The sequence below is a fragment of the Manduca sexta genome, chromosome 11 (genome assembly GCF_014839805.1).
Source record: "Manduca sexta isolate Smith_Timp_Sample1 chromosome 11, JHU_Msex_v1.0, whole genome shotgun sequence".
Taxonomy (NCBI): domain Eukaryota; kingdom Metazoa; phylum Arthropoda; class Insecta; order Lepidoptera; family Sphingidae; genus Manduca; species Manduca sexta.
Window position 1 is genome coordinate 1 of NC_051125.1, and position 22,037 is coordinate 22,037.

Genomic DNA, 22,037 nt, shown 5'->3' on the forward strand with positions numbered 1-22,037 from the left:
TTCTCTTCCTTCCTAATCCCGATTTTTTACCTGTCTACGATTCTTCTGGTATTGTTACTCATTAGCAGTAATATCAAGCGACCCTGTTTGCATCAAATTTGTGCAGTTAGTTCAAGTAAAAGATAAGTAACAACTAAGACATCGTTTTTGGAACTGGAATCATTCAAATTAAAGATTACGAACTACTGTTCCTTAGGTAGATATATTTAAAGTTATCTCAATGTAATCAAAGTTCTGAATCTAAATCATTTTTCTGCTCGATAACCATACAGACGCCAAGCTGTCTGTTATTAAAGAAAAATTAAAGAAGGCAACCCTAACAATGTGTACCGTCCTCGCATTACGGATAGAAAATATACGCTCTAAATACAATGTCAAAAATTATAACATTTTATGCTCTTATTCATACAATCATGACTGTTCCATTTAGGCGAAGATCAAAATATTTCATAATCATTATTTAATTATAGTAGGTTCATACCTATTTATATAGAACTTGACGCTCATTGTCTGTTGGTGTCTTTTAATTACCTACTTATAATACTTACTTAATAAATATTACGCAATATATATACCTAATATCAGTCCTGTATTATATACTTACTGTCCCACTACGGGGCACAGGCCTCCTCTACTACTGAGAGGGATTAGGCCTTAGTCCACCACGCTAGCCTAGTGCGGATTAGTAGACGTCACATACCCCCAAAATTCGTCTAGAGAACTTCTCAGGTATGCAGGTTTCCTCACGATGTTTTCCTTCACCGTTAAAGCAAACTATAATTTACAAAGCATTCACACATTAAGTGTTTTTGAAAAGTCATAGGTGTGTGCCCTTGGGATTCGTACCTGTGGACATTCATCTCGGCAGTCCGTTCCACACCAAATTAGGCTATCGCCGCTCAATACTAGTGTAATATGTAGGTATTTACTTAAGTAGTTTCTTTTTTTATTTTATTTCTTTGAATGACGAGACGAGCTTGACGTTCGCCTGATGGTAAGTGATACGACCGCCCATAAACAGCAGAAACACCATCCAACACCTTAAATTACAAAGTATTGTTTGGTATACCACTGCGCTCGCCATCCCAAGACAAAATGTTAAATCTTATTATGTCCAGTAGTTACACTGGCTACAATGTCCTAACCGGAACACAACAGTGAGTAAACACTTTAATTATTATTATCTACAATTTACAACTCATTTTGTCAACCAACACCAATTTCCATCCCTCACAAAAAATACAAAACGATTGACAGAAGAATGGTTCCGACTCCTGAATCAACCGGCTATCATCACTGGTGCATTATAAAAAAGCAAATAATATTGTAAAGTGTTGTCGTGAGGCGCAGCTGCCAAAACAAACTGGGACAAGGGAGGCACGTGACGTTTGCGCAGTCGGATAAGTTATAAAGAGGTGTTCTGGTTGAATTATGGAATTCGTTAAAAAAATAACTCGGTAATTTCAGAATATGTACCACGTGGCGTACAAACAGCGCTGTGCTTCAGTTTGAAGAACAACATAACTTGCAGAGATGTTAACGCAATAGACTTTTTTACCAACTTCTAAAAAGTGGAGGTATGAATTCGTGTGTTTATATGTTTATTTAATAGCATTTAATGCAGTCGCTCTTACGAACTACCTAGTAGTTTGTGTGTATCGGAATCCGCAGTTAACTTTGTGAAATATGCGAATGGGATACTAGTCCCGACTTAGCACAACTCTGGAGGAAATTTGGGAGAATTCTGGGAGAGGGAAGTAGGGAAGGAAAGGACCACTTTAGAGGTGAGGAGAAGGCCAGAATAATTCACGAGCCCCATAGGCCTTAATATGTTTGACAACCGAACGGTATACACACTGACACATGTGCTAGGGCTGCGGCAAATGTCCCCAAGCATGGGCGTGCAGAGTTGCCTCGGGGTGAGGGAACAACTATCTAGTTGAGACCGTTGTGCGGCGCTTGTGCACCAAAACAAAACAATCACTAAGTATATGAATTTGTTCATCCATTGTACATTGGCTGAAAAGATTAGAACATAACTATCGAGTAAAGGCAAAATATTCTTAGACTGTCAGCTAATACAGCTAGCTACTATGGAACATACACAGCGGTGGTAAAGGGAAGAAGCTTATGGCCCGTGTAATCAGGTCGGACGTCCCCCGGCGCTGCGTCTCGCGCACCACTAGCACAAGCCGAACAACTTATCATATCCGTTGTATCAATACTTAGAACTGCATACGAAATGTCGGTATCAATCTGTGTACATGTCATACATCCACACCGTCGGTAGTTAGATCGAAAAGGTAATGTTACTAATTAAAATGAAGATCTTAAGGATTTAGTGCCAAATTTACGCAGTTACTGGTAGTGGTCAGTGAGTTTACCGATAGACCAATCTCTCTCCTTTAAAACTCAAAATTTCTCTAACATTATAAGTAACTGTCGGATAGGAAGCGGTGATTGTTTTAAGTTAAGATACTGTACGTTAATCAGCCTTCTGCAATATAAATATCTAGGTATAAGTATATGAAAACGCGGTTATTAAAAAAAAATACTTTGCCATGGATTGAATTTAAATTAATCATTCATAAACCGATTAAAACCCCAAAAGCTTTCGTTGGTAACTAACTAATGATAAGTGATGACTAAGTATAACTCTATTAGATATTTTGTCATATTTAGATGACTTCAAAATGCCAAGACGAGCCCGGAAACAAACTTCATCCCAAAATCCACTGGATAAAGTAATAAATAGTAGATAATTTGTATCGCCGTGGGAAAGTGAGGGCAGAGGGCGTTCCCTAGGGTATTTCGCCAACACTGCGCCCATGTTAACGCGTCCTCACTCGGACCAACAAATAAATCACCAGTAAGTACTTACTAATTGATTTATAAACACCCACTTTCCGCTGTGAAGAATCTCTCACGGTTTTGCATAGAATGCTGTATAGGTATTGTTTATCAAAACTTGTAAATGAACAAATATCTGCTAATCCCCGTTTTCTGTGAGAGTTAGTAAGATTGAATACCTACTTATAGCTTTTATTATATATTTTTCTCTATGAAAGTAAAGTCTTCGACATCTACTTCGACTATCTACGACATGATCGGTCATGTTTAAATTTCATTCAAATATTTAACGCGGTTGACAGTAACACGTCAAAATCAAACATACTTTTATCAACAAAATTTTAACGTTTTTAACATGTTTTTAATAGTAATACAAGTCGAACAATCATTAAATTGAAGTTTTATGAAGAATTCAATCAGAATTATTGTTTCATTAACAATAAGGATTATTCAAAACTTTTCATTGAATCTAATGTCTATGTATTGCCCATATAACTGTCCTTAAAATATAAATTACGTGAAAAACAATGCTCACCATTACACATATTTATTTTACAACACATAAACCAACATAAAAGTAAAACAAAACCAAAATTAGGGGACATATAGAACGTACGTTCCCCGCCCAGTTCCGAAGCTCCGCCTTACTCGCCCTGCGCGAACGCAAGGAATCTTTCAGCATTTGTACACAACTGAAATCCACACACGATGGACGCGTTATCTTCACAACCATTGGCGTATTAATGAGTGAATTTTTTAAAAAATATTTTATAACTCATGAAGAACGATTAAAGTGATAAACTTCGACATCAAATAAAATAATTGAATAGCTGGAAATTTAAATGCAACAATAGAAAATGGATTTCATAAAACAAACTTTTTCGATTGAGAACAACGTGAAATATCCCGAAAATCTAGAACAATACGTGGATTACAACCCCAAGAAGTGACGCAAGAGTGCTTCCCCAGAATTACATGCCTTTCTTCTACGACTACCGGTCGGCCGATAGAAATGTGTATGAAGTGGATGAGAGTGGGGATTGGTGGGGTGACATAGAGGATAACCAGGTCACGGTGAAGGAAGAGACGGACGAAGCTGGAACATCAAATTTGAACTTTAGTGAAGATGGTAAGACATGTTTTAAATTTATCTACTTTTTTGGGGCCCAGCAAAGCGACCCCACTGCATCTGATGGAAAGCGGAGTCCAGACTATCAAAATATGTAAAAAAATAATTAACTTTCCTTCTCCACTTATTCTATAAGTACGAATATGATAGGTATTTTGTTTAAGAAAAATCAGATAATGAAGATTATTGTTTCTTTTTTTATTAGTATTTAGATCAATCTTTATTACCGTAGAATATCAAGTTCTTTATGTATAATGTAGAGCACATGTGACGACGGTATTATCTACCTACTACAATAAATCACTAATTATAAAAGTCCCGGCGTTACATTTTCGATTTGATAAATAAACTTTTAACAGATGAAATTACGAACACGGATAGATTAATGTCTCTACATCTCTATAGATGTAGTAACATCTAACACATCTACAAGTGAACTACATACGTGAATGACAACTTCAAGCCAAAAAATTTACTAAGAACTATAATAAATCACAGATAAAATATACTAAGTAAATATTCAAATAGTCATTGTCTGATTACGATCAGATGTACGAGCCTCGGCGCCGGCGCTACATTTGTTTACGCCAATAGTTTTATTATTGTCGTTGTTTGCGAGGCATCCTGGATGCAGGTGCGGTTTATGACTATCATGTTTACCTTTCTACCTTGCAACTGTCGTACTCATTTGACTTTGAATTTTATTGCTCAGGCAAACTGTAATAGTAACACTAGTATCATGATGGTAATTTTTATGTATTTATGTAAAAATGAAAAATTAGACCAAAACGTTTTATCTGAGACTAGTACGATTTCTAGAGAAGATTTATGTTTTAAACAAATCGATTTTATTTTACTTTTATGTAGAGATTCGTTCACCAGCTGGAGGGCGGAAGGAGCGCACAGCATTCACGAAAGCGCAGATCAAGAGTCTAGAAGCTGAGTTCGCGCGCGCCAACTACTTGACACGGCTCAGGAGATATGAAATCGCTGTAGCTTTGCATCTCACGGAAAGACAAAAGGTAATCAATAATTTGTTATAAAGGTGAAGAATTTGTTTAAACGCGTTTATCTCAGGAACTGATACGAATTGAAAAATTCTGTAAAGTGCATTGAAACTTGGCAGTCGTCAAAATGTTCATGAAACAGTGCTTTATCCATCCATTTATTTTTACTTTGCATTAACGAAGATTTGTAACAACTCTGCATATTAATGTAAATTGTTAGTGTAGTGATATCAGAGGCGGCTTTACCTCATGTGCAGGAGTGTGCGCTGCACACGGGCGTAGTGTGGTAGGGAGCGCCAGACACGACACCTTCAAAGAGAGATGCGTCGCTCGCGACACCGGCGCTCTCAAACAACCTGCGCCCGTGCTAAGGCCGTCGAGCTTCTTCTTTACACAATAACTTGATTTAATATTAAGTATCAAATTTATTAAAGATTCCATTGTCTTCTAGGGGCGCGAAGGAATTGATTGCACACGGGCGGCGCATGAGCTAGAGCCGCCTCTGAGTGATATCCCGTACTCCAGTGTAACGAGCGTTTGTATTTTTAGGTATTTTTTTAAATATTATTGTCTATCATCAGGTAAAGGTGTGGTTCCAGAACAGAAGAATGAAATGGAAGCGAACCAAAGGCGCCTCTAAACATAACAAGAGGAAAGAAAATTGTACTATGGAGTAAACGTTAAAAATCATTCATACTAGTGCAGCATAGATTAAATTGTAATTCCATGTAAAATAAGTAGGTAGTAGGTACCTCCTCTATAGATTAAATATTCGTATGTTTATTATAGTATAACATGTTATATATTATAATATAAAAATCATAATGTAATAGAAAGATAAATAATTAATTACAAAAATCTAAGTATATACTTTATAGTTTAGTACCTACATATCGGTGGCTCCGAAGTAAACCATCGTATCTGAAAAAATAGAGATATTTACTTTTTAACGTTTCGTTATCTAGGCACTGTTTACTACCCAACCCATAAAAAAATATAGTAAATGATTTTTAATAGTTATTTTTCATTTAACTTTTGAGTTAATATGTTTAGTAATAAACAGTACCTTGATAACGAAAGGCTAAAAGTGAATATTGCTATTTTTCCAGATACTATATTTTACTTAGGAGCCATCGAAATATTTACTATCGTCGTATGTCACAAACAAAGCTGTATTTTTTAGAAAACTTGCAGCCCATGAAATACGTCGCAGGGCGGTGGTATATGATGATTGTGTACTTTGTTAGCATGACGATTCGGAAAACTTCTTGTCGAATGTTTAGTTGTTAATTCTTGTAAGGGTTTGTGTCATTAAGTAATTAAATAAGAGAAAGTCCAACAATTTGAGTGGTTGATCCCATCGAGTTAATCTAAACAATTTACATAAGTCAATTAATGTTGAAATATTGAGTTAATTTTATATGTTTTGTGTAAATCGTCTTCAGGTTTAATTTAATTACTTCTTTAGAAATAACTTTCATATTAAAGTTTTATTGATATAGATTTGTAACTAATTTCAATCTTAAAAATACCTAGTTCATAAAGGTGATAAATTTGTTACATAACTTGGTTAGTAATATAATCCTTTTATTAATCTACACCGTAAAGGTACAAAATCTTAGGCTAAATATCAAATAAAATATATTTATTTTTTAATTGTTTGTATTCTATATGCCCCATGAATATTGACTGCTCGATAAAAACAATGTATTCTATTGTGAATAGTAAAAATTGACATATATATTTTTTCTATGAGTAAGTAATCTACTTTTTTGTGAATCTAGAACAAATATTTGTGTCGCATTAAACATACGACCTCTAGTCTCATAACTAGCTCATCAACCACTACGTCACGGGGATAAGTTTATCAATTTAGCCATGTATTACCTAGGCGAGGCGATGGACAATTGCCTCGACCTTCAATAACATCCAATATGGTTATACATATTGTGCTACAAATATTGCCGGGTGGCCATTACCTACGGCAACTAAACTCGCCATTTGTAAAAGAGTAGGCAGACAAATATTACTCATAGGTAACTATGCACCCTTACATATTATAAAACAAAGTAACAGTTGTGTCTGTCTGGGTGCGATAAACAAGGAACTACCCTAACTGATTTCAATGCAATTTGGTATGAAGATACTTTGAGACTGTGGGATGGGTATAAGTTACTTTTTATGCCCGAAAAACTGTTTCTCGCCGAGGAAGCCGCGAGTAATCAATAAAACACACAAATCATGAGATAAGGATATGTTTATTACACAAATTCATACCTTTAGCACGTGTAAAGTAACGTGCCCAACGTAAAAACTAAATAATATTGTATACTACCAGGCTATCTTTGGAGATAAACTAAACTTCTGGGCTATGTGCAGCCTATTTTCCAACGCGGCCCCTTCATATATACGAACATATAAAAATGATACAACAATGTTTTTTTATGATTCTTTCAAATTACAACACTAGCAAGTATAACATTGAATTGTGATTTGTTAAAGCAATGTTTTTTACATTTTGGCTGAACATTCTGGTTCCTTTACCTGTGAAAACGGAGAAATGTGAATGCTTTGTAATTGACACTTGTTCAAATCTATTGCTTGAATTGTAAAAAACCTAATCTTGATAAGATCCATAAATTACGTCAAATTTCGAAAATAAAATCAACAATAGGCCGTTGGTTTTTAAAAATTGCAACGAAAGTGGTTTCAAATTCTGCAAAAATTAAACAATTTTATAATACTAAAATTTTCTGCGTCAAAAAATTAACAAACCTTACCTAAACAGTAAACATGCTTAACAAAAAATTTGCCAATCTCGATAAAACATTAATCAACCGTAATAGAAAAGATTTAATATATGTTTCTAATATAAAATACTATTAATTAGTATTGACGTGTGTGACTTACAATGAAAAATGTTTTTGAAATTCTTGACGCAGAATTAAATTCACGTCACAGATAGTTGAATCAAGAAAAAAATTATGCAAGTTTGTAGCTGTAGGATAGTCTGTTTAGTAATTTTTTTCATTTTATTTCGCACTTTAAATCTGCAATCGTAATAAAATATAATTATGTCAGCAAAAGCGGACAAAAAAACTACTTTTGTTGCGTGAAAACATCCTTTCGTGCAATCGGGTAAGAAACATCGCCTTAACAAATCGGCAGTTTACTGTACATTATCTTTAACTTTCTGTTATTGGACAAAAATAAAATACTAATTCTTCAACAATATAGATTATATAATATTTTAACACAACCGTCCGTCGGTTCGTACACTTTGACGTGGACATTAGGGTAAACATGAATTTAACAATTATGGCGGGAACAACGATAAAACATGATGGACGCCATCTTTATTGCTGTTTGTAAGTACTTTATGTCTTAGATTTTAATATTGCTGTTTCAATTTGAACATTTATAAATTCTTATTAATTATATCTGAACATGGAAATCTCTATGTCTAATTTGTTGCCTAACGCTTAATATGTATTTACTGCGGAAATACAGGCAGTTATTGAAGTAGCCCGTAGGTTCTAAAATAAAATAATTAAAATATAAACTAGTTTATAGGAAACCTATGCGAATGTCACATAAGACCATTTATGCCATTGAGTTGTTTACACTTCGGACAGTTTGTAAATTGAACCGCTTGGTCAAAAAGGTGTATTCCGGGTATTTCTTACTACAAAACTAAAACATCTTCAACATTCCAAGTATATTAATTATGAGAAAAAAGAAAATCTAATGCAATTGAAAATCTATAAAATTATTACGTGAACGATTCTATTATGATCCTATTTCAAGCCGTAAATTATCAAACGTAACAAGTTTTGTAAAAGCTCATAAATTGTACGCTTAGTAATACCATATATTTATTCGGTCTACACTCTACAACCCACCCTTTAGTACGTTTTCGCCACTATATAAGAGCAATGTCCTAATTACACCAACCAAACGTCAAAGTCAACAAACAGACGGACAAAATTTCAACCGTGAGCCATCAAGAGATATATAAAAATCGTCAGAATTTCTCATTTTTAGCGCTATAATGAATTATTTACAGTGGTACACCTGTTCCAGAGTCTATAAAAAATATATCCTCGGTCGAGGCACAAATATTACCAACTCTTGGGGTCAATTGACTTGTTACACGGAAATGACGCCAGTTGTAATTATGACGTTAGCTTTCCTTATTTGAATTGGCTAGTTTCTGAGTCAAATGCAATGGGCAGTGATTTAAGCTTGGCACAGTATTTTAGACTAGCATTGTTCTGAGACGTTAACTAGTCTTTTGTAGTGAAAAATATACTGTCAGCCATTTATCACTTATACTAAATGTATTCTCTCAGACTCGCCTGTGTACATGCCTTAATAAAGCCCCATGTAATTTATATAAAGAACTACTAAAGTTCATGGGTTGTTATGGCGGCTTTTATCGTCCATTTATTATAGTCTCTGGTCAGGTCACGTTATATAATTTGTCAGGCACAAAAATCACCATTACTTTTAAATACTTCATGTTTATTGTTTCTGTTTAAATTTTTCTCCAAGCGGACATAAATTTGTTTACACCATACTTGAACTATATACACGGTCAATGTAGTAAACGTTTAACACAAAAAATATGTATTTCTCTTAATATCTCGACATGAGTACGATTCGCAAAGAAATTACAAATGGAAAAATATTTTTAACGTTTGTGCCTAATACGATAATGGTTCATTAACTACGTCGCGACCAATTTCGATTAGTTAATCGATAAACTTAGTTTTAATCGATTGTAACCAACATTGGTTGCAAGATCAATTAGTTTAATCCTTTCCTATAAGCTGTAAAAATAATTTATCTACCTTTTAGTGCAATTATGGATGTACCTTAAATATAATAACCATGGAAAAATATGATCGAGTGATATCTTCAATTAATCACTAATTATTCTATATTTTACAGTTATACGATTATTTTATACAAATGATACGAGGCGAAGCGTTTTTTTGGATTGAAAAATAAATTATAAATGCACAATAGAGCCTGACTAGAGAATTTTGATACCAATGTGAAAAACTGATGCATTGGCCGATGAAAATGAATGAATATGTTAGTAATTCTTATTATTCTATGAAGTTAGAAACGAAACTTCCTATTTATATCTCATGTATTACATAGAGGATAGGACATTGGGAACTGTATTAAGAGCAAAATTGAAATATCAATGGAAACTCAACCTTCAATAATTTTCTTACGAGTGATATTAACTTAGCAGGAAAAGTAGGACTGATGGGAACCACGTGTGTTTAGTTTTATTATTAGACGAATGTGAAAGTAGATAAGGTTGAATTTTATATGCTATGTTATTAACTTTTTTCAGCCATAATGAATTTTTTTGCATTGGCTTTTGGCTAAAATTAAACACTTATGAATGGTTTCTATTCATTCTTTTGTTAGATATCTAAGTCTCTTCTTGATAGTCCTATTTTAATGAAAAATAATAACATGAAATTGGTTTTCAATATAAATATTTTGATTTATTTAATTATTTTTTCATATTGACAGAATGATGCTCCAGAGTTGTTCATATAAAAAGAACTAAGCATTATCTCTATAAATAATTTAATGTTTTATTCACGCTATGCTGTCATTTAAATACAAATATGGGCTATGAAATTTATTTATAAAATGTCTTTGTTCAGAAATAAAACTTTAAAATGGAGCTTATTGGACTATTATAGAGTTCAAACTTCCTCAACTTAAATTCATCTGTCAGATTCCTTAGACATTATTGTAAGCTCCATTATTGGACCCAATACCTTAACACGTCTAGATTTAAATGAACAAAAGGGATCCGCACAAAGCCACAACACGGCCGTCATATCATTTGCACAAACGAAATAATGAAAAATAAAATAAAAACCTAATTTAAGAGTAATGTATTTAACGCTCGGTTCCATATTCACAGCTCGTCCTCACTAACACTAGTATATACACGCGTACAGATACTAAGGCTCACTTCTCACTATTGCATGTCTACAATGTACAGTATGGTCCGTGGTCACGTGGTCGCGCGCGACGCCGCCCGCCGCCGCCGCTACACCACCACGACGATGATGCTTCGTTATGGACGCTGCGGGTCGGGGACCACTCCGCCCGCCATCGTGCTCACCGCCGTCGTCACCGTGCCGCCCATGATCGTCTGCGGGATCACCGTCAGCGACTTGGGGATCTTGGGCATCATCAGCTGCGCCGGCACCGCGTTCGGAGTCAGCACCGTCTCGCTCGTGATGGACACCGCCGAGCCCAGCTGTGGGATCTTGATGGGCGTGGACGTGACCAGCAGGGACGGTGACGTCACCACAGGCGACGCGAGCGTCATCGACGTCACGGTCGCCGTCTTCGGCGGGATGGGAGCTATCGTTATGTTCTTCAAGCAAGCATTCTTCAGTATAGTTGCTGCATTTCCGATCTGTCCTAGTTCTGGTACTTCTTTCTTTTCCTGTCTCTCTTCGACAATGTTTTGGACGACTGTGCCTCCATTGCCAAGCATGGTTGAGGGTTGTATCTCTGTGACGACCGTGGTCTCCTCCGTGGAGTTCCTCTTCTTGTCTCCTTCGCGCAGCTGCTGAAGCTTCTCTCGCCTCATGATGCACATCTTGTTGTAGTCCTGCAGCGTGATGTGGTACCGCTTGCCAGAGGACATGACCTGCACCAGGCTGGGGAGAGTTCGTCCGTCCACTGCGACTTGTGTCGGCTCGCGGGCGATTTTGGCTAAGTTTTCCTGGAAATTAAAAAAAAAGCATTATAATCAAAGTGTATAGCTATTAAAATAGATTAGAGATGAAAATTATCAGGACTTTTTCATGAAGACGTTTTAGAAGTAACTTATGAAACTGTGAAGATGAGATGGTAAAAGCTAAATAGATATATAATTTAACTCTATGTATTAGACTATAACATGTATTCATTTGCAAACTAACCTGTGTAATAGGCATCAATGTAGGCCTCCAAGGCTTGCTTGTAGCCTTTATCTTTTTGGGAGTTTCCGTTTTTGGACTCTCCTTTTTCTCCTTATGTGCTTCAAACTTGGGAGGCGGAAGAGGCGCGGCGGCGACCTCAGTAGGATCTGACGCCGATACACCCTTCACCAGTTGCTGAATATTATGTAACACATTTTGGATCGCCTTCCTTCCTTGCGCATTAGGAGTATTAATTGCAATCAGCTCGGGAGGTAAGGGCTTCGATTTCTGCTTTTCCTTCACCACCTTCGGTTTTGGAAGCATCGGCGGCGGGGGCATGAATTTCTTAGTATCCTTCTCCGGTTCATTTTGATTTGACTTGAGTAAACTCTTACCGTTCATCGAAGGCTTTTTGCGGAACTCTATCAAGCTTATTGCTGGTTCGTTCCGTCTTGGTGTATCGTTGACAACATTGTCATACGCCCGTAACCTACTTTGGACAGAATCGCTGTAATTCGCAGCGTGGGGAGACGCGTTATGAGACAAAACCAAGTCGCCACTCCTGAAATACTTTTCCAGTAAAATTAAGTGTCTAAGGAAACTGGACTGGTTGCCGTAAGGCCTTTGCAGCTCCGTCCAGAGCTTCCGCGTCTCAACATCGTACTGGATCATTGTGTTACACTTTTCCCAGCCTTCCGGAGTTACACCTTTAACATTGTTAAACTCAATGTTGCACTGTAAATTCATTTCTTCCTCTCCCGGGAACAGTTCCCGCACTGATATCGACGGGTTTGTTTCTAGTCTCTTCACCGGATTCGAATATTTCGCCTCTGATGGTTTCTTTGGATCTTTCTCTATTGTCAACTTCTTTGAAAGCTCACTCAAATTCTTCTTAACTTGAGTGAAGCTTTCCGACAACTGCCATTTGTTTTTCAGTGTGTTTATGTCTGCAGTTCTCTTGTTAGGTATTGTTTCTATTGTACATTCGTCATTCAAGTTAATATTTTTAAGTATGGGAATCCCATCTCGAGATCTGTCGTCATCGTCCTCTCTACGTATTTTGTCTTTCTGCACAGCCATTTGTCCTATTTTGTGTATTTTCTTCGCATTCTTTTCACTAATTCTGTGTTGTTGACCCGGTTTTTGTACACCCGAAACGTTTTGTATTTTCATTATATTCCTCTGTTTTTGTGTCAAGTTCGGCGTCTTCGGTAGGAACTGTGCGGGGTTGTTTTGCTTCTGCAGGAGGTACTGTAGTTCTGTCTGTTTATCTACATGTAGGAATGGTGTGTCGAACTCGCATACGTTTTCATTCTCAGACCCGTCACTCTGTGTCATCGACTCGTTCGATTTCACTGCGCCCGGCACTAGAATCTTATTAGACGATATAAGGCTTTCTATATCTTCCTCTTCTCTAAGAGCTGTGGATTCCTTCGAAGGCTCGCTGTCATCGTGTATCTTTTCCTTCTCTGGAGTGCTCTCATTAGTTTTTTCTGAAGATTCACTACTCTGTTCAGGCTCAGTGGACTTTCTCTGTTTGGATTTGGTTCTCTGCTTCTTTTTACTTGGTTTGATTAGATTGTTGGGGTCCTCTAGTGTTGTCATTTCTTCACCTTCGTGTTCAGGTTCCGGTGGGACTTCTATGTTGTAAACTTGTAGTAATCTGGAATACATGATTTACAAGTTTATGGGACTGACATTGATTAATTTAAAATTGCTTTTAAGACTGTTTAAATGACAAAGTTTAATGAGGTTATAAAATTTGATATCATTTGACTGAACCGTAAAAGTAACTAAAAATAAATATGCATAAATTACATTATAAATTGACTACAAGCTGGGAAGTTGTACATTTGATTTCCTGGTCACGCAATCATTTGTATATTTTTAGATAATCATGCTATTTGAACTCAACCTAGAGGATCAACTGTAATTATAAAAATATCCTATTTCTACGCCACAACGTGACTCGCGTGACGTGACGATACAGTTAAAGAAGGCAAATAGCTGTAACATCTTCATATTTTGTGTAGTGCAGAGTGAATAAACCAAAGACTAACAATATCTGTGATTGATATTTGTTTAATACGATAACTGACAAATAAAATTTACATGAATCTTGTGAAACAACCCCTAAAATTGTGTATTATATCAATTTACCAATAATCCGCCGATTTGATTAAAAGAACGCAATCGCTTCATTCAATCCATCGCAAAAATTGACCAATCAGAGAATTATTTTTTATCAAATTTCTTATTTTGATTGATTTATTCTCGAACTCGTGGCGACATGGAAACGGCCACAATTAATCCTCTCTTAGTGACAAAAAGTTATTATTGCAATGTTTGAGCTAGGTCCTACTCACTTCCTCCGGTATGCTCGCGCGTAGTGGTCGTTGTGTCCGGGCCGCTGCAGCAGCGTGCAGTAGTACCGGCAGCCCTTGCACAGCACCGGCCGCTCGCTGAACTGCACCGGCACGCCCTCGCGGGTCAGGAGCGGGTTCAGTTCCAGGAAGCCCTGACAATAAGATAAAACGTTATATTTAGTTACAAAATCTTATTTTCAAGAATTCGTTGTTTTTTTTATTTGGTTTTATGTTTGGTTGGTTTGGTGTTAAGTAAGTTAGTTGTTCATGGTCCTCTGTAAGTAGTTGTTTAGGAGCTTAGAGTTTCACTCAGCACTAGAGCAACTAAAATCGCGTGTTACTTAGTATACGCCCCGACTAAAATACATGTAGTTGTAAACGCGTTATCAAATCGCTCGTCAATCGCTTGTTATTTGATCGTCAGGCGAGTATATTGAGCGACAATATGTAGCCAAATGGAATCCCTTCCTCGAGAGACTGAAGCGTAGAGCATAGTGTACTGACGTGGTTGATGAAGTGCAGGTTGTGGTGCTTGGTGAGGCGGCGGCGACACAGCGCGCAGGCCATGAGCGGCGCGAGTGCACGGTGGTGGGCGGCGCACAGCGGCAGCGTGTGCAGCCCCGGGTAGTCGCACTTCAGCTTCAACTGCACACAAAAACACATTCATCTTAATAAAGAGGATATTCATTTGAAAGCGTTTGTATTTTTAAGTGTACGCCAGTTATAGTAAGCTTGTTTATAGAAAGAAGGCCCATACATTTTCATATTTAATACCTATAAGTTTGAAGCTGAAATTATCGGATTTAAAAACGATCTGATTAAATAAAGCTGGCATTCATAGTACTCACAAATAAAAATTACACAGCATATAATCATATTATAATTTAAGGAACAAATGCGTAGGTGCAAACAGAACATGCTATATTACTTTGATGTGTGAGCGTTGCGTTGCCATAACGACTGACCATATATTCATTCACTACATGCGTGATGTGAATGTTTTCCACAGTCAGCTTTAGATAATTGAACTATAATATTACATACACTATAATAACGCCAAAACAAATGTCCTCTATCACATACCACTTTATTAACACTGCTCCTCATCTTAATGAGCCATTTCCGTCGTATGGAGTAGTCTGCGGCGGCGACGCAACCCTCCGTGTGACACGTGGCCACGCGCCCCGACGTCACTCCCGGAGTGGTAGGCTCCTCCTCGCTTTCCTCTTCTAGCGGAGGGCTCACTGGCTTCTCTGTTTGCCTGGAGACGATATACTTAGATAGATACTTTTTTTAAATGGGCCGTGTCGATGCTCCTGATAATTAATGGCGTGTCATTGGAGTGTATTATACTGATTGATAGATTACCTCCCGATCCCGGATCGCGACACATGTGGGCCAATATGATGGGTTTTCAGGATGCATATATTACCATCAGTAATATGACCAGCTTGGCTGTGCCTTAGCATTGCCGGTGTCCATGGCAAGGGTGACCACTTACCAATAACTGCACTGTCAACTCGTCTGCCATTGTAGGGTATTAAAGAAATCGTTCCGTACACAAGGTTGTTGTCTCCTTGCCCCGGCGGCGCGTCGGGCTGGCGGCCGGGCGGGCGCTTGCGGTAGGAGGGGCAGTTGGCGCGGCGGTCCACGTGGCGGTAGCACGCGTCGCACAGGCAGCTGTCGATCGTCAGCTTCTCCTCGTCTGCACAACAACACAGCTTTTAATAACATGAACATACGCAATATATAACTAACAGAAAATTACTTTTATGCTAAGTCTATTTAATAAAACTAAACAATATATACAGTCAGATCTTTTCTTTCTATATATGGCGCGGCAAGATCATGGTAAGAGTGGGGTCCAGATACTGTGAACTGACGAGAGACGATTATCCCTCGCCTATATACACAAATATATAGGCGAGGCCTGTTTGAACCGAACATACACGGATTGATCCCGGATCGCGACACACTTCATGAGCCACTGTATTTTCTGGACACGATACCAAACCCTTGGCAGATTCTATAATCCCAATATCATTTTACTCAACCCAGACTCGAACCCAAAACCTCAGCAAACATGCTCATACAACTTCCCCATCGAAGTTTTATAAAAAAGAAGATAAAAGTAACTCACTGTCGAGAATCTTCTTCTGCCTCTCAGAGCTTTTGATTTGCGCGATGTGGCACGGCGTATCGAAGAGGCCGAACTTGCCGCCGCAGTAGAAGCACTGGTCCATGCACAGCCTCCCAGGATGGATGCTGAAGGAAGACGCCTTCTCCGGGATCACCAGGTTGCCTTCCTTAGCTTCAGCAGGTTCCGGGACAGCTTCTGTTTCTAAAAACATTGTTGGTTAAATTGTGAACATTTTAGAAATATTAAAGTTAGTTGTTATAGGCTGACCAGAAAATAAAAAACCTGCTTTCAGGGCGCCACGCTTGCTTTTGCGTTTCAAAGTTAACATTGCCATTACAAGAAATTTGTTCCACATTTTGTTATTAAAACGGGGCGAGATTTTTTATTCTCTTGGTCAGGCTACCATAGACATTGGATAAAGTAATACCCACACTATAGGGGCCACTTATATTTGCCTTTTTGGGACATATTATAATGCAAGTATGTCTTGCAAGCTTGTTGTTAGGTGGATCAGATTACTAGAAAGAGTTGACTAGAGGCCGCGATATCGGTTTATCCCTCTCACACTATTCTGCCCATTTTTTTCATAATTGGACAAGGTATGCAAAAAAATTATGTCTAGTTGTTAGTAATTACTAATATAAGACTTACTTACTCTTTGTTGCAACATCTGGTTAATTCTTTATATAAAAATAATTAACTAATGGCTAATAGTTTGTAAGCCTTGCGATTGGTAAAAAGTATTTGTAAAAGCTAGTGTTTTTTAATAAGCAAGAGCTCAATATTCCTACCGATTTTAGTTTTAATTTTACAAGTGGCAGCCAACAAATTTCGCGTATTAGCACTTAACGTTAACAAATGGTTTAAAACCCGCACTTAATTTTGAACTTGAGTAATCTTTTGTTCACGCCGTAGCTTATCTGATTGAGTGGGATTAGAGATTTTATCTTATCAAACGAAAAAAATAATGTCGACGCGAGCTTAATTTTGAAGTGTTAATTTTTTATCTATATTTTTAGTCATGACAGACTTCAAAATAGATGTTTTATAGCTAATTTTGAGAATTTTACGTTATAAAATAAAGTATTGGCCATAAAAGCCATTGCGAAATGTTTGTCATGCATTATTTTTATTGCCCATAAATGATGCAGTTATAAAATTGATACTTGGCTCTGTGGCTTAAACGCAAAAATCTGATGCAGCTTTACTTGACTCACAACTGTCAAAATCAAGTGTAATCAAGAGATTATAACTCTCATCTATAGACAATAAAAACTTATTTGTGTAGTAATTCAATGGATCTTACTAGTAGCCCATCACCTGCTTTGTACCCATGCAATTCTGAAGATAAATTTCTTTGGACTAAAAATAAACTCGACGCGAAATATGCAACAGGTATGGGACGGCACAGATATTTGGCAAACAGAAGCTTAGCAGGCAATTACTGAACAGTTGTAATTATACCAGTCTACGACAATTGCTGGGTTCTTCCTAAAGAGACTATAATTTCATAAAGAAAATCATCTTCAGAATTGAAGCAGTGACAATCGTTTAGACAAAAACATGATTTGTTTTTGTAGAGGGTAAATTAGATTTGACATATGTTGGTAAAAAGAATAAGAAATAAAAACAAAACATATAATAACAAGCAGCCAAAAATTAACTGTTTAAGGTTTTGAATTTTTTTGACACAAAAAAAAGGAAAAATACTATCAAACTAAAAAATTCAATATTTTTTACAGTGATTTTTTTATATAAATCTAATTACCCTGTACAAATATGTGGTGGAACCCTTAACCTGTTAATATATTACGTCGATATAATTAGTAATAACACACCACATTTAACCTTTTTGTGTTTTATTTGTAAAGGTTTAAGGTGGAGTGACTATTGTCGGATTTTAACGAAGTTATTGTAATAATTTTGTAAATAAGAAGATAAAAAAATCAAAGCGCCAAATAAAATGCTTCAAAAATCCGACTTAATTCTAACCGAGTGCAAACATATTTTTACAATTCATTATTTCTTATTTTTAAGTGATTTTTCTTATTTATTTAGGAGTTGGTTTTGGCTATATCTACAAAATTAACATTGTGTTTTGGCATCCTCTGAAATGTTAATTTAGACAAAACCTAATTCCTATTCAAAATACCAAAGACTGGTAAACCATAATTCAATATATTGATTGTTTAAATAAGTATAAACTCTAACTCTTCAGAATTTAAGTGCCATTATACCAGTCAGCATTAGTTTTAAACAAATTCATTTCAAACTAAATGGGTGTACGAGTAATGCCAATTTGTTTTAGTAAAGGAATCCTTACTATTCTCCTCTAAAGTTGGCTTTACATTTCATAAATAATAGTAAGCTTTTTAATTCCAAAATGTCAACACGACAAAAGGATATACTACAATAATTACTAAGACTGTATGACCTGAGACCGTCCTACTAAGATGATATTTGTATGTATGTTTGCACTCGGCGTGTGATCGCGGTCGAGTTAAAGTGTCCACACACCATGGTTGTTAAGACGATTACTGTAATGTGACTTTCTGTGCCCACCGTCTGTCGCTGCGCCTGCCACGCCCTGTAGACAACACACACATGTTAGCAAGTCAACACAGAGATCACATAAGTCAAACATTTCCATGACATACAGTCTTTAGGTATAGTGAATGAATGATAATAGGTTTGAGCAGAATTCTGATTGAATGAATTTGAAATTACAACTGATTTATTGACATATTGTGTGGAGAAATCGTTTGGACACATTAATACCTGAAGTTTTAAATTATTACCATACTAGAAGATATACTCCGTGTTATATTTTAGTTATATATTCAATGACAATTTTGATTAACTTTGATTTCTAGGAATAAACAACACAAATCAATGGTCCCCAAGAACAAAATATCATCTGCAAAATGTCTAGTTGCAGTATGAAACTTTTAAGTAAAGTGAAAATATAAATATCAGTTACTTATTTATAAACTATTGATTATTATCAAAAAATAATTTAATTTATATTTTGAGATGAGTAATTAATTTTTATATTTTCAGTTAACTTAAAACCTTCATACTGCAACTATATATTTTGCAGATGAGATTTTGTTCTTGGGGACCATCAAAATATTTAATTAGTTTAAATAAAATATGCAGTATTTTATCAGATATAACAAGTAATAAGATTTCTTTGTTATAATATTAAAGTCCAGATCCCTTTCTTATTTATATTGACATCTCTTGGAGTACATGGTGATGATATCATCAAGATTGACTCAAATGTCTAATTTATTCCGAGGCCCTTTAATTTATTCAGTGAACCAAAAAATAAATGTAAATACTACTCTGTTGCCAATTTCACTATTTTATTTAGTGAAATTGGTATATTAAGAAAAGATGAATTGGTTTTCTTAAAAGATATATTTGAAGAAGGAACTATTATCTGTTTATATTTTATTTTCTTTGGACATTATTATGGCACAGGGAGTACTAACTGTCATTATTGATAAATATTCTTAGCTAAAATATGTATTGCTAGATTTCAATTTCTCTATTCTTGTATTTGCAAAGATTTCCCATCAAATTAGCAAATACTATATTAATTGCCATCATTAACTTTATGTTACATTCAAAATGCCTTTTAAAGATGAATTTAAAAGCCTTTATTCTATAAAAAAGAAAAGATTGATTGCATAATTTACACTTAATATATATTTTCATAAACATATATGGAGACAGCAGTTTCTACCTATTGCAGGATACATATGACATATAGTTAATTATTTTCATGTAAATGCCTAAAACCCCTATTTTAGTATTGAATTAAATTCTAAGAAAATAGATTTAGCATATAAAAGCTATCCAACAAATTTATCATTGAATAAAATAAGATAGTAAACATTAGAAATACTACATTTAATAAAGTTTAATATGCAAAAATTGTTAGCTGAAACTAGATTTATATTGTGTTTGTAATAACATAAATTAAATTATGTTATTGCTTAAAAAAAATGTTAAGTCTACTTTAAAGTTACTAAATTAATGAGACATAACATTGTTCCAATATATGATGTCAAAACAAGTTTAGTTCAAGGTATAAGTGCTATACTTAGTCATTAATTTATGAACTGCCAAACTCAATTATCTATAAATCAAAACTATTAGTTTAGTGAGCTGTTTAATGCAATTTGTAAATCTTAATTCTTACCCAAAATAATCATCAATAAAGATTTTATTATTAATAATCTAACAAAACCAAATAACTACTATACACATAAAAATGCAAAATATTATGGACTCACCTCGCGCCTCTCAATCGTGTAGTACTCGTCTTCGTTCGCGGCGTCACCGACATCTGGCGTCGGCTTCCCCGAACGGTACTTGCTCTTCTGAAACGTCATCTTCAATGAGGTCCTCTGCTTCTTCTTATCCCGGTCTCCAGCCCCCCTATTCAACTTTATTACAGTCTTTAGAGTACCAGTGTAATCGCCTAATCCAGCCTTGGCTGATTTACTCTTATTTGACATTATACCCCCATAAATTCTCTCCTTTTCTTTCAATTTCTCGATTTTAGCCTCCTTCGCGGCCTTGTGGGTAAGCAAGCCAAGAGTTCGCAGCACATATTCCTTGTGTTTTTTAGTTTCTGGCGTCTCGTTGAATACATTGCTAGGACCGGGCTGTGTCTCAACTTTGGCGGTCTTTGGACTCTTGGCGCGTTTGCTTTCTGGTTCGGCCACTACAGGCTTTTCTTCAACAGTGGGCACTTGTTCTGTAACTTTCTCTGGCTCGTTGGTTACGAGCCGGTCGGCGCAGTTTGGTTCATTCTGGGCCTTTTCAGTCTTTTCATCGGTTACGTCTTTTTGCGAAGTCGTACTAATTTTCCTAACCAAGTCTTTGCGTTTCTTCTTGTCGGCAACTTCGACAGTCGAGTTACTCGGCCCGGCTTGCGTCTCGGTCGAGTTTCGAGCTGATTTCGTTTTCGGCCCTTTAACTTTAACTTCTGTCTCGACCGGCGCCTTAACTTTGAACTCACTCTCGACTGTCGTTTTACCTTTGATTTCACTCTCGACTGTGGCTTTCAATTTCAATTCAGTCTCAATTTGTGCCTCCTTTTGTTCTTCAACTGGAATTTCAGGAACTGTGGTTTTTTCTACTTTTTCTTCGACATTCTCTACTTTGTTTTCTACACTTGATGATTCCGTTTCTGTTTTGATTGGTTCTGCAGCACTTGGCAGTTCAGGTTTAGATGCCTCAGTCGGTTTGATGTTACATATCTTCGAGACTTCGGAAGTCAGAGATGCATCTTGAGGTAGAGGTTTGATATTCTCTAGTGGCGGTGGCAATGCTTCAGTTTCCATGGGCGTGGATTCAGGAGATTTGATAGCAACAGGTGTCGCCGAGATCGAAACAGCCGGCGACAAATTGGGATGCGATGGCGCTTTGATTTTCTCTATAATAGTCAATTTGTCTTCGTCATTAGTCGACTCAGATGATTTTCTTGATATTGACTCCCGGGACTTCCGTTTGGGAATTATTTTAATGTCATTTATATTCGACTTATCTGTCATGACCCGAGGAGTTATGGAGATC

The 22,037-nt window shown here is 36.3% G+C and overlaps 2 protein-coding genes across 5 annotated transcripts; one reads left to right on the plus strand and one right to left on the minus strand.

Annotated features, from left to right (window-relative positions):
* Positions 1-3,794: 3,794 nt before the first annotated feature.
* LOC119189006 (homeobox protein MOX-2-like) lies at positions 3,795-5,663 on the plus strand (the record flags this gene model as incomplete). The annotated part of the gene is made up of 3 exons (XM_037437502.1): positions 3,795-3,979; positions 4,847-5,001; positions 5,568-5,663. Coding segments are annotated over 3 exons (436 nt in total), but the record flags the coding sequence as incomplete, so codon positions are not given.
* Positions 5,664-7,225: 1,562 nt separating this feature from the next.
* LOC115445810 lies at positions 7,226-22,037 on the minus strand (the record flags this gene model as incomplete). Of its 4 annotated transcripts, none has more annotated exon segments than XM_037437402.1 (9): positions 7,226-11,761; positions 11,961-13,602; positions 14,306-14,457; positions 14,810-14,950; positions 15,389-15,566; positions 15,866-16,010; positions 16,446-16,640; positions 19,008-19,032; positions 20,750-22,037. In XM_037437402.1, coding segments are annotated over 9 exon segments (4,426 nt in total), but the record flags the coding sequence as incomplete, so codon positions are not given.